At 24.8% G+C, this 13,885-nt stretch overlaps 1 protein-coding gene across 13 annotated transcripts in view; it reads left to right on the forward strand.

The window, feature by feature from the left end:
• The window catches only part of LOC126755508 (heterogeneous nuclear ribonucleoprotein L), a 309,695-nt gene that overhangs the window by 198,797 nt on the left and 97,013 nt on the right, over window positions 1-13,885 (forward strand). For 9 of the 13 annotated variants that reach the window (XM_050468132.1, XM_050468130.1, XM_050468134.1 and 6 more), the window contains one exon: window positions 4,382-4,453. The exons of the other annotated variants lie outside the window; for them this stretch is intronic. In XM_050468132.1, the coding sequence (XP_050324089.1) occupies window positions 4,382-4,453 (72 nt within the window). The remainder of the gene's footprint in view (window positions 1-4,381; window positions 4,454-13,885) is intronic. 13 annotated transcript variants of the gene reach the window in all.

A 13,885-nucleotide genomic window follows, 5' to 3' on the forward strand; every position in this document is an offset into this window, starting at 1 on the left:
ACGTTAGTTTCTATGCAAGAAGCTGCTTATTAGTCGAAATCGTTGATATCGGAGGAATATAGCATATAGCTGTCATACAAACGGTTCGATCCAACTCATGTCCTTGTATGGAAAACATTTTTATTTCAGCAGATATCTGCACGAAATTTGGTAGAGAGTTTTGTCAAAAGCGAGACCACATTCTCTATAGAAATTGTTCAGATCGGACCATTTTAGCTTATAGCTGTCATACAAAGGGTTCGATCCAACTCATGTCCTTGTATGGAAAACATTTTTATTTCAGCAGATATCTGCACGAAATTTGGTAGAGATTATTGTTGAAGGCAAGACTATAATCTCCGAAAGTTTTGTCCATATTGGAAAACTGTATGATATGGCTGTCATACATATAAATTGATCAATAAAAAGCAAGATAAAGCTCCCTTCATACCCTTGTATGCAATAATAGATGCACTTGTGGAGGGTATTATAGCTTCGGTGCAGACAAAGTTAACGGCTTTACATGTTTATAATTTTTTTAGTTATTTTTAAATTTTTTTAATTTTTTTTAATTTTTTTTATATTTTTGTTTAAATTATTTTTTATTTTTTTAATAATTTTTTTTTTTAATATTTTTTAAATTTTATTTTTAATTTTTTAAAAATTTTTTTTTAAATTTTTTTTAAATATATTTTTTTTATAGTTTTTTTTTTTAAATTTTTTTTATATATATATTTTTAAGGTTTCTACATATTTTTTTAATTATGTACATATATTTTTTTTAAGTTTTTTCCATGTCTTTAGTATTTAATTTTTTCAGCGTTTTATATCAAACAACGTTTTATAGTAGTTGTTGCTTGTTTTAGCCAACCTTGACTCACATAACGCGCGTTTGAATCGTTTTTTGTGCTACAGCTGTGCAACACGCTGAAATGGGCTTTGCACGGCTAGCTGTGCGTTGTGACTGCTCGACTGGTCAGCCGAGTGACCGTGCGAATGTCACTCAGTCAGTCCACCTGCCTTGTAGATCACTTGTCGTAGCCACGTTAGTTGGATTCAATGCACATATGCGCACTTTGGCTTTCATATGGCGACCAGCGACCGGCAACAAGCCACTTCATTGCCACACGCTTGCGCGCATTTAAATGGCGTTGCCGCTGGCAAATAAATTCTAATTAATTCACTATTTTGCACACTATAGAATGCATTGCCTATGTAGTTGACCTGAATTTGCCGTAATTTATGCTCAAAAACGCACAGCCGTTTTTCACACGGATTTTTGAGTTTCATTTGGATTAATCCATAAAATCTTTTTGTGGCAAATCTTTAATATTTTAAAAGTTCAGCAAATACCCAACTGCGCGACAAAATATGAAATTTAGTTAGGTAAAATGAAAAGCAACAGCAAAAATATTTATAATTTATTTTTATCATCATTGTCAATTCATAATGAGCGATATTTTGTATGCAAGTATCGTTAACAACGCGATTTATCGTGTTATATCTAGTATTTGTGAGCACGCGTACTTTTAAAATCATAATATCTGCAATATAAACCTTTTTCATTACCAAGACTTTCGTATAGTAAATTATCGGTGGAATAAAATAAAAATAATCGAAACAGAGTATTGGGATTCTGATTATTATTTTAGCAAAATGCAAGCCAGTACGTTTTCATGAATAAAAAATATCGATAACACAAATATTAATCGAAAAAATTGCAAATCGATATATGATCGAATGAAGAAAATCGACAGTTAGCGCTGAAAAAACTGTTTTTCAGTTAAGGTATTAAAAATCTTTAAAAAAGTTTATCGATAAACAAATCATGAACGAAAATATCTATAATCATAAATGATTGAAATCTAATTTGGAAAATTATTGAATTTTCATTTGAAAAATCATAAGTTATCGATAATAAGTCAGGACGGTTCAGTTAACTTTTAGTAGGAGTTTAGAAAAGTTTATCGATAAACAAATGATGTACGAAAATATCGATAATTATAAATGCTCGAATTCTAAGTTGGAAAATCATCGAATTTTAATTTGGTTAAGGTACTAAAAGTGTTTAAAAAAGTTTATCGATAAATAAATGATAAACGAAAATATCCACAATCATAAATGATTGAAATCTAATTTGGAAAATTATCGAATTTTCATTTTAAAAATCATAAGTTATCGATAAAAAGTCAGGACTGTTCAGTTAACTTTTACAAGGGGTTTAGAAAAGTTTATCGATAAACAAATGATGAACGAAAATATCGATAATTATAAATGATCGAATTCTAATTTGGAAAATCATCAAATTTTAGTTTGGAAAATAATCGAATTCTTATCTGGAAAGTCATAAGTTATCGATAAAAAGTTAAAATTATTCAGTCAACTTTTATTACGTGTTTAAAAAAGTTTAACACATAGTACATATACTAGAAAGGTTTTAGCAAAGATAAAAAATTCGGAATATATCGATAAAATGAATTTCTGATTAGCAATCGAAACATTATCGATTAATAAATATGAAAAATTAAATGTCGCTTGAATAAGACCGATGACAAAATCGAAATATATCGATAAATATATTTGAAAAGATTGAAAATCTGCGATATGTTAATATTATAATGAAAAAAAAAAATCGAAATGTAACAAAATTTTATCGATTAATGCAGGCAAAAATTTAATTTTCGGTTAAATAACCACTATAAAAATCGGTTATGGTTATATGATTCAATTATGCAACCTGTTTCATTTCAATTCACATGATATTTACAACTTTATTAGTTTGTGAAGCATACTTTAAGGGTTTAATGATTATTTCATTAAAAATATTGTTTTTCATTGTTTATTACTGTTTAAGGCTGCAAAATTTTATCAGTTTTTAGTTGTGAAGCATTGACTGCGAAAGCTGACAGCCTTGAAGATGTTTGTTGATAGGTTAAAATTGGGAGCGAGAGCTTTAATCGTCCCGCATGGTTCTATAGTAAGCAATTTTCGAACTGTTTGAGAGTGGAAATGAATGCGCTTAGTAAGTTTTGTTTAAGTTTAATATACTTTTAACTATCTCAGGTATATAAAATTTTCAAAATTTTTTTTTGTTTATTCGAAATTTTAATTTTGTTTTTCAACTCATTTATGTGAAAAGAAAGTTTAAGAGTACTTTAATCTATCTCAAATATATACAAATTTCAAATAGTTTTAATTGGTTTTTAGTTTAAAATGTTATAATTTTTTTCTTAATTTTAAATTTTTTTTGTTTTTTATTTTTAATTGTTTTCTTAATTTCTATTTTTTTAATTTAAAATGTTAATTTTTTTTTTTAATATTCAGTTACTTTTTTTTTATTATCAAATGTTTCTAATATTTTTTGGTAACTTTTTAAATATTTTCAAATTTATTTTTTCTTAATTTTTTTTTTAAATTTTTCTTAATTTCTGTTTTCTTTTTAAATTTAAAATGTTAAATTTTTTATTTAATTTTTTCTTAATATTAATTTTTTTTTTATTATCAAATGTTTCTAATATTTTTTGGTAGCTTTTTAAATATTTTAAAATTTATTTTTTCTTTAATTTTTTTTTTAATTTAAAAAATAATTTTTTTTAATTTTTTAAAATTTTTTTTTAATTTTTCTTCAACTATCACTTGTGATGGAAAAGCGATTGAAAAATTTTAATTTTTTTCAACTATCATTTATGTGGAAGAAAGTTTAAGTAGCTCTAACCTACATACATACATATGTATCTCTACTATATAAAATTTTCAAATGATTTAATTTTTTCTTAATTTTATTTTCGATTTTTTTTTATTAACAAATGTTTGTAATTAATTTTTTGGTAACTTTTTAAATTTGTTTTAAATATACATATATATTTTTAAATTTATTATTTTTTATAAATTTTTCTTTTTAATATTTTTTTTTAATTTAATTTTTTTTTATTAAATTTTTTTTTTTTTTTGAAAAAGGGCTTATTTCACTCACAACACATAAGGATATCTCCATCTAGGTATTTAATGGAAAATTCCAAACTCTATAAAACTCCGCATGTGTGTGTGTGCAGGGTTGCTTAGCCAAACGATTAACAACTTAAAGCAAACTTTTAAGTTAATCCAAAACACATACAGTCAATTATGGAAACAGCAGCATTTTTTTAAAGTGCAATCGTTTTTTTTTATTTTCCTGTGCATTCAACCGCATAATTTCGAACAATTTTCAAAATTACAACTAAAACAACAAGAAAAACTTTAACAATTAATAAGCAAATAGTGATTTGTACTCACTGCCACTGCCACTGCCACTAGCACAACAACAAACAACAACAACTAAAACTACTACCACAACCACAACAACAAGTAAATGCCAACCACTACTACTCTACTCTACTCTACTGTCTTCTCTCTTTAATTGCAGTTAAGGAGATTGGAAACGGTCGATCACCGCTGCTACAAGAGCCGCTCTATGGAACACGCCCACAACCCTACAGTGAGTAGTAGTTTCGAATTAGTTGCAAAACAAACAAAAACAAATTAGTGTGCCTCCTTTTTAAAAAAACATGCACACGCCTTGCGACACACACACACGCACGCACACACATATTGAACGAAATTTCGAAGACCTTTTATGTGTTAGTGTTCGATTATGAATTTAATTAGCTGAGTTTGTTTGATAATTAAGAGAGCTGAGCATTTTTTATTCTGTGTTGTTTTTTTCCTTATTAGAGATGAAGTTGTTAGGTGAGCGCATTGGTTTTGGGAATATAATTTGAGCATACAATTTGTTGTTGTTGGTTTCTGTGATTTATTTTGTGTGGATTTTTAAAATAATGTTTGTTTTTGCTTATTTTAAAATATTTTTTTCTTTATTTCCTAATTTTTTTCCAAAATATTTTTAATTTAATTTAATTAATTTTAAATTAATTTTTTTTTTCAAAATAAAATGTTCATAAATAATATTTTTTTTTTGTTTTTATCATGTTATAATTTTGTTTTTATTTCATAAATAGTTTTTGTATTTTATAAAAATATTTTTATATTTCGTAAATAGTTTTTGTTTCATTTCATATACATACATATTTTTTAATTTTTTTATTTCATAAATTTTCATTTCCTGTTCATTTCATATTTTTTTTTTAATTTTTCTTTTTTCAAAATATTTTTTTTTTCAATTTTTTTTTTTTAATTTGCAATTGCAATTTTATTTGCAATCTTTTTTTTCAATATTATTTATTTTATTAGTTTTAATATTTATTTTTTCAAAAATTATTATTTTTTTTATCAAAAATAGTTTATTTTATCAAAAATATTTTTTGTTATATTTTACCTTATTATTATTTTTCAAAAATAGTTTAAATTCTAAAATATTTTTCTTGTAATATTTTTTTTTCAAAAATATTTTTTTTGTAATATTTTGTTTTTCAAAAATATTTTTTTTAATATTTTTTTTTAATATTTTTTTTTCAAAAATTTATATTTTTTAATTTCATAAAATTTTTTTTATTAATTTCGTTTATGTATATTGTTTTCTCCAATTGTGCAAGTATGTTATAGTTGCTCATCGGCACTTTGCCACCTTTAAAAGATTATTATTATTTTTATTATTAAATTTAGTTCAATTTTCTAAAATATTTTTTTTCAAAAAATATTTTTTTTAATATTTTGTCTTCAATATTTTTTTTCAAAAATAATTTTTTTTAATTTCATAATTTTTTTTTTATTAAATTTCATTTATATTGTTTTCTCCAACCGTGAAAGTGTGTTATAGTTGCTCATTCGCACTTTGCCACTTGCAAAAAACAAAAAGAAAAACAAAAAAATCAATGAGAAATGTCTGCTTCCCATTCACTCCATCAATCGTTAGAGCCGCTGAGCTGTCAGCTTTCACAGTCAATTTCTGCTGCCGTTACTCCTCGGTCACTCTCTCCCTCTCTCTCCACAGCCGTTCAGACAATCTTTTATACATATCTACACTCATTTATATTTATTACGCTTTCGCGTTGCATTCAAACATTCCATTTGGAATTTTTTCATATGCTTAAAGCACACACACACATATGCAGGAGCACTCACTCTTTGGCGCATCAGCGTACGCCGAAAAGCACGCTACTATAATTTTTTCTTCCTTTCCTTTTTTGCTCACTTAATATTACTCTCTGAGGAAATTAGTTAGTGTGCTGCATGCGCACACATACATACATACATACATATGTATATATTAATATGGCAGTTCATAAAATTTTATTTATATTTTTTTATATCTTTTTTTATTTGTTATTTATTGTTTCCTCCTTTATTTATACGCACACAAACATAAATATTTTTATATTTTATATCGCATGTTGGCAGTTTTTTCGCCTTGTTGCTCACTCAAATGAATATAAATATACTTGTTTTTGCCTCTCCCACTCCCCTCTTGGCCCGCCCGCGCCGGCAGTTTGATGCCTTTTGTGCTAATTTCAAATGAAAGCACTTATTTATTTTGCAATATATTGCAACTCGCTCCCCAGCGGCTGCGAGCGCAAAAGTTAATGTGGCAGCAGCGAAATTGCTGTTTTTTCTCATGTGCGCATGTATGTATGTGAGTGTGTATGATTTTTTATTTATTTTCGGCTTGTGTTTTATGGATTTGTTTTTATATTTTATGCGCCTCAATTTTATTTGCAACTTTGAAGCGCGCTTTGTGGTTGCGATTTATATTGTTGGATTGCTTTGAGTTCAGTTTTTAATTAGAAGTTGTTTACACAGAGCAAAAATAATTTTTTCTTTTGGGAAAATTTGACCATAGCCATTTGAGTAGCTGAAAATTTGAAGGAAAAATTATTTAAATTTTTTTGTTGAATAAAGTTTTTTTTTCATTTTTCAAAAGTTTAATTTGGCTGTGCAAAAGAAATAAATTTCTGAAGCACCCTGTTCTGTATAGCGAAGGCAATTAAATTCAGCTAAATTAAAATTAAAACTTGATTTTATGATGTTTAGAACCATTTTTTTGTGGATTAGAAAATTTTAGACTTAAATATATATATTTTTTTATTTATTTTAGAGATATTTGTTAAATTATTTTTATGTTTTGTTTTATATATACTTTTTAATTATTATTTTATTTTTTTGTTTTCTTTAATATCGACATAAAATATAAGATTTTAGTCTTAAATAGTTTTTTTTGGGTCTCATATGTATTTTTTTAAATCATTTTTTATATAATTTTTTTAAATATCTTTGTTTTTAATTATTATTATTATATTATTTTATTGTTGGTAATTTCGTATATCTCAAAACAAATAATTAAGACTTACTTATGTACATATATAGTTTTTATTTGCTTAGTTTGATAAATTTTTTAAAATATTTTTTTTTTAATTTTTATATTTTTTTATAGTTTTTCTTATTTATTATATTTTTTTATTATAAAGTATTTAATTTTTTTTCAATATTTTAATTGTTTTTTTTTCTTTTAATTTTTATTTTAAAAAAATTGGTCTTAAGTACAGTGTTTTTTAAGTATTTTTAACATTTTTGTCTCTTAAATTCTTTTTCTTATTTTTTCTTATCATTTTTTATTTTTTTTTTTTAATTTTTTTTTTTTAATTTTTTTTAAATTATTATATCAAGAACCCATATGGCGACACCGCCATATTTTTAAAACTCATACATCTATGTAGACAACAAATTATTAATTGTAACCGCAACGCATTTTTTCATTACTCCAACCATCCTCCTTTGTTGCCTCTTCCAATTCGTTGCATTAATTTTTCCACTCCTCTCTTTCCACCATCTTCCATAACCACATAATTGACCACAATGTATGTGCTCATTAATTCTTCGTGATTTTTTCTTTCTAACAAAATTACAAAAGCGCCACAAAAGCCACAAAAGAGACTATAAAGCTGCGCTTGTCCAGCAGCTCTTAGGCAGTTTTGTTGAATTTATTTGTTTGTTGTTGTTTTTCCTACAATACTTTGGCAGTTGTTCACAAACCGCAAAACTAATTATAAAACTCAGCTAATTTAACTAATTAAATGCAGTGAAAATGCTAATTAAATCAGAGCAGTTATGATAAAAAAGGCTGCAGGCAAATTCGAATTTAGGCGAAAATTTCAGTTTTTTTATGAAAAAGAAAAAATTTGCATGTTTTTGTTGAAAATTAGGGCATGCATGAATTTTTCTAGTAATAAAAACTGCTATTTACTGTGTCAATTTAAAATTTTACTTATGAAATGAGGAATTCGTGTGATCTCCAGTGCGTATGAGTAACCTTAGGGCAGAGAACCTAACAAAAAATGTGTACTTGTAGTTATATTTAAACATTTCTAAGATTTTTGATACCATACAACTTTTCAAAAAACGACTACAAATAAACTTAAAAAAAAATTATTTTAGAAAATTTTAAAGTTAAAAAAAATTAAAAAACAAAAAATTTATAATAATAATAAAAACATATTTAAATCAAATTTAAACAAATGTTTAGGAAAATGGAAAATAAAATTAAGACAATTAAAAAAATTAAAGAAAATTTTACAGAAAAAAAATAAAGAACATTTTTTGAGTCCATTCTTTTGAAGTTAAAATAATATGAGCAAATACTGCGTATTAAAAGATCAAATATCTTTTATAAGCTAAAAATTGTATTATTGTTAATTACAGAAAGTCAAGAATCGATTTCGTTGTTTCGTTGAAAAAAAAATTTTTTTTTTAATATCAAAATTTCAATAATTTAAAAATTAACCACAAAATTTAAAAGTTTTTGAAAATTTTTTTTTTTTAAAATTTCAGCAAAGTTTCAAAAAAGTCAAAATGAAATTTTTTATAATTATCTATTTATTTTCTTATTTTATAAACATAATAAACTTGTAAATTGTTTTTGTTTTTAGTTTTCAAAACATTTTTGAAAAATTTCTTATTAAATTTAACATTTTTTTTTTTATAAAATTTTTTAAAATACTTTTATTTAGGTCTTTAAAATATAAATTTTTATTTTTATTTATAAAGTTTTTTTTTTAAAAGTAATTTTTCGTTTTGAAATTTTTTTTTTTAAAATTTTCTGAATTTTACTGAAATTTATTTATTATCATTTTATAAATATAATACATGTATATTTTTTAAAATTAAATAATACAAAAATTTTTAGTTTGAAAAATAGTATTTAAGTTTAAAACTATTTTATTATTTTTTAAATTTCTAAAATATTTTTTTTTTAATATTTTTTATTTCCTTTAATTTTATTTTCTATAACAATGAAATTTTTATCAAAAATTTTTCTTCATTTTATTTTTCAAGAACTAAATTTTCAAAAATATATTTTTTGTAATATTTTGTTTTGTAATATTTTGTTTTTTTTTTTCAAAAATAAAAAAAAAAAAAATATTTTTTTAATTTCAAAAATTTTTTTATTAAAATTCATGTATTTTTTTTGAAAATTTTATTGCATCCGTTTTGAAAAACTTTTCTTTTAAGTTTTTAAAAAAAATACTTTTTGTTAATTTTTAAATATTTTTTATTTCATATATGTATGTATAAGAATTAAATGCATTTTCTGTTTTTAAAAACCAAATAGTGAAAAAATATTTAAAAAGTTTGAAAAAATTAAAAAAAAAATTTATTTAAAAAAATTTTAAAGTATTTTTTTTTTCATCTTCTAAAATCCTTGTTTAGATTTTCAAATTACAACTTTTTTGTATTTAATTTTTTTTTTTAAATTTGGAACTTTTTTTTTATAATACTTTACACATTTGCTGCTTTGGGAAATTGTTAAAATTTTTTTTTAATAAATTTTCTTATTTTCCGACTTTTTCTATAATAATTTTAATATATTTTCAACATTTGCACTCTTAACCACAGTACACCACTGCGTATGAGCAACCTAAACTTGTATAGTATTATATAAAATAACATCTTGCTTCTCAGTCAATTTACTCCTACATTGCGCCAAAATGTATGCTTTTACGCAGCAAAAGCGATAACGGATAAACATAAATCGAAAGTACAGCTTTTGCTAGGACAAAAAACTTAAATTTTCACAAGCCGCTCATGGCTGCTGAGGCGACTGATTTTCCTTGAAGAATGCGTACGCGCGCCATAACTATTTATGGCGGCGATAAAACTTATGCAAAAGACAATCAAATTTAACCACAACTACAATACCGCATAAGCTGTTATAACTTACCCGGTCCGCCCGCTCATTCTTGCGATAACAGCCGTTAGTTGTTTGCCAGTTAGTGGTTGTTTTTGTTGTAAGTATAATGCTGTAGCTTAATCCCCGCATATTAACTTCTGTCTTTTCTGTGCGTGTAGCAAGCGATTCGGCGTGATCGGCTTTTGTCTCCTTCAGTGCTCAAATTTTAATCTTCTCACCAAACACATCCGTTTGCCATTCTCCCTTCCGTTTCCGCCAGGCCACCGCTGCTGCCGCTTGCCTGTGGCTAGTGCTTGTTTATTTGCTGGGCTGTTGTTTGCTGGCTGGCTGACCAAGCAAAGGCGGAAACTGTTTAAATTTTATGATTTTCACAGTCATGAAATTTAAAAGCGGATCAAAAGTTGCTTGTACGCACGCTCCGCTCACCTCTTCTCCGCTCGCCTGTGCTGCTGCTTGTGAATTTTTCACATTGAACAAAAATGCTTGTGGTCGTAAATAAAGGCTATGCTTGAACTATGGCAGCGGCGGCATTGTTTAAAAATTCATAGAGCGTTCCGCCGAATGCATTGCATTATGTAACGGTATTTTTGGTGTTTCTTTTTCCGTTATGAACTATTTATTTTGTGCAGAGCATATTTTGCTGCTCTGTGGGTTGTGGATTGTGTGATTTAACAACTTTTTTTATGTGCATACAAGACATACCTAAATACTGTTATAAAAATTTTACGTGCTTTTTAAGAATTTTGAAATTTGTTGTTAAGTTTTCTGCTGAAATTTACAGTTATTCGTTTTGACATTTTTTAAATTCTTATGTAAGCTTTTAAAAATCACAACATATTTTTTTCTTTATGTAATGCCTAAAGTGCCACTGCTTATTAAAATACAGGAATCTAATTTTGGATTTTTAACGGTAAAAGGTTATTACTTTTTAAATACAATTTTAACGGTACAAAAATTCAAAAAAAAAATACATTTTTAGTAAAATAAACATTCTAACATGTTCATTAAAATAAAAATATTTAATTTTTAAGTTTTTTTTAATTTTTTAAATAATTTTTTAATGGTAAAAAATATTTTTTTTTAATAAATTAAAATCTAAAGTACATTTTTAAAGTTACTTTTTTAAAAAAAATTTTAACGGTAAAAAAAAATTGTTAACTACATTTTTAATGAAAAAAATTTAAACATTATTAACTTAAATTAAATAAAAATTTAAAAAAAAAAAAATGTTTAATCGAAAAAAAATTTTAAATTCAAAAAAAAATTGGAAAAAAATTTTAATAAAAAAAAATTTTTTTAACTTTTTTAATCAAAATATAATTTATAATTTGAACGTAATTAAAAAAATAATATAAATAATTTTTATATAGAATTTCTTTATTTTTAGATTAAATATTTATATACATATATTTGTGTTATGAGAATATATAAGAAATATTTTTTTTAATATTCTAAAAAATTTCGTTTTAGAATAAAAATTTTTTCATGTTATATTTTTTAAAAAAAATTATAAAAATAATTTTTATACAATTTGTTTTTTAAGTAAAATATTTTTATAAATTTGTGTTCTGAGAATATATTGGGAATATTTGTTTTTTTTTTTTTTTAATTTTCTAAATTTACTAATAAATTTTATAAAAATTTTCTTTTTTTAATAAATAGTTTTTTCATGTTATATTTCAATCAAAAAAAACTGGAAAAAAATTGTACATAAAAAAAATTTAACAAATTTATAATAAAAAAAAATAAAAATAATTTTAACTAAAATTTGTTTATTTTTTGGTAAAATATTTTTATAAATTTGTGTTCTGAGAATATATTGGGAATATTTCTTTTAATTATCATCTTTTTAAATTTCCAAAAAAAATATTTTTAAAATAAAAAGTTATTTCATGTAATATTATATTTTAATTAAAAAAAAAAATTGAAAACAATTTTAATAAAAAAAAATTCGGAGAAACTTTTAATCAATAAAAAAAAATAACAAAATAATTTTGATATAAAAATTTCATTTTAGAATAAAAAGTTTGTTCATGATTTTTAAATAAAAAAACTATAATTGTTATATAAAATTTGTTTATTTTTAGGTAAAATATTTTTATAAATTTTTGTTATGAGAATATATTGAGAATATTTCTTTTAATTATAATTTTTTTAAATTTCCAAACACTTTATTTTTAAAATGAAAAGTTATTGTCTATTTTTAGATAAAATATTTTTTTAAATTTTTGTTATGAGAATATATGAAATTTTTTTTTTTAAATTTGTTTAACAATTTTTTTTTAATTTTTTTTATTTTTTTTTAATTTTTTTTATTATTTTTTTGTTTTATTTTTTTTTTTAATTTTCCAAAAAATTTCTGTTTAGAATGAAAAATTATTTCAAATTTATTATCAACAAAATATTGATATTTTTAAGTCACGCTTTGTTTCCATTCATTTAGTTTTCCCAATTTTGCAACTCCCACCTTTCCTCCACTTATTTGACTGTCTCTGCTGCCACTCAACCAAATAGAATATACAACAGATCCTCGACACAATCAAGGTTATTTATTATACCATTGAAATCAAATTTTGAGCAATTTTTTACATTTCTTGAAATATTTAGTTTTCAATCTTCTCCTTTCTTGTATTTCACCACTAACAAGAGCTTTTGAATACACCAATATATCATTGCACAACTCATAACGCATGTTGTATGATTTGTTGTTGTTGGTGGGTCACATATTTCCAAGAAAAATGTGTAATTTCATGAGTAGAATGAAGGTCGGTGGATCTCCGCAGCACAGTTAGCGTATGAATGTGTTATCAATGCAAGGAACATAATATTTATCTGTATGTGTGTGTTTGTGTATATGTGCATGCTGTGGCAAGTGTGGTTGTATGTGGAAGTGTACGCGTTTGATTGCTGTAACGAGCTGGAGCACTATTGACAGCTTATAAAAAAGCAAATGTGTGTTAAAAAGTAGTACGCAGCTACAATAGCAACAACATACGTAAATGTGTGTGAAGAAAATCTGTGACTGAGCTGCAGATTTGTCCTTGATATCCCATTTTTTACTTTACATAAAGAGTATTAAATATTAAATAATCTTGAAGAGGAATGACAACTGCAATAAAAAAATATATTTGAATGGTTTACAATCGAATTGGGTATTATAGCTCTTAGACTCACTTATTTCTGTTGCTTTATGCCTCAGCGAAACTTATATTAAAATCACTCACACATTTTATTTGCCATTCATACAATATTAAATCATAAATTCAGTGGAAGCGGCTAACTTTAATACATTGTGTTGTTGTTGTAGACAACGTCACTCATTACTAACCGAAATGTAGTATTCTTGAAGTTGAGGCCACTGTCTCCCAAATTTCGGTAGTAAATTTTAATAATTTCGACTCGTTGTTGGATTGTATATCTTTCCATGATGAAATGGCAAACCTTACTGAAGAAAAATGTCAAAAGAGCGGGAAAAAATGTGTCATCGTTTGCTGTCCCGATCGGTTTCATCAAGATGTCTTAATTTTTACTCAGCTTGTACGGACGAACGGTCGGTCCGACAAAATATTTGGTGCCAGTTGGAGATACCAAGTGTAGCAAGGTCTTTCTCCTAAGGAGTGAAAGTCTTTATCTTCCTCTGCTTCCCCCGGCGGTAGCTGCGTCGAAAACTCTCAGAGCTGAAATGTTTTCATCCATTCGGATGACATGATCTAGCCAGCGCAGCAGCTGTTTCTTGTCTTCTGGTTGCAAGATAGACGAAATTACTTATTTGCGGCTTCGAAGTTAATA

The sequence above is a fragment of the Bactrocera neohumeralis genome, chromosome 4, assembly GCF_024586455.1.
Source record: "Bactrocera neohumeralis isolate Rockhampton chromosome 4, APGP_CSIRO_Bneo_wtdbg2-racon-allhic-juicebox.fasta_v2, whole genome shotgun sequence".
Classification (NCBI taxonomy): domain Eukaryota; kingdom Metazoa; phylum Arthropoda; class Insecta; order Diptera; family Tephritidae; genus Bactrocera; species Bactrocera neohumeralis.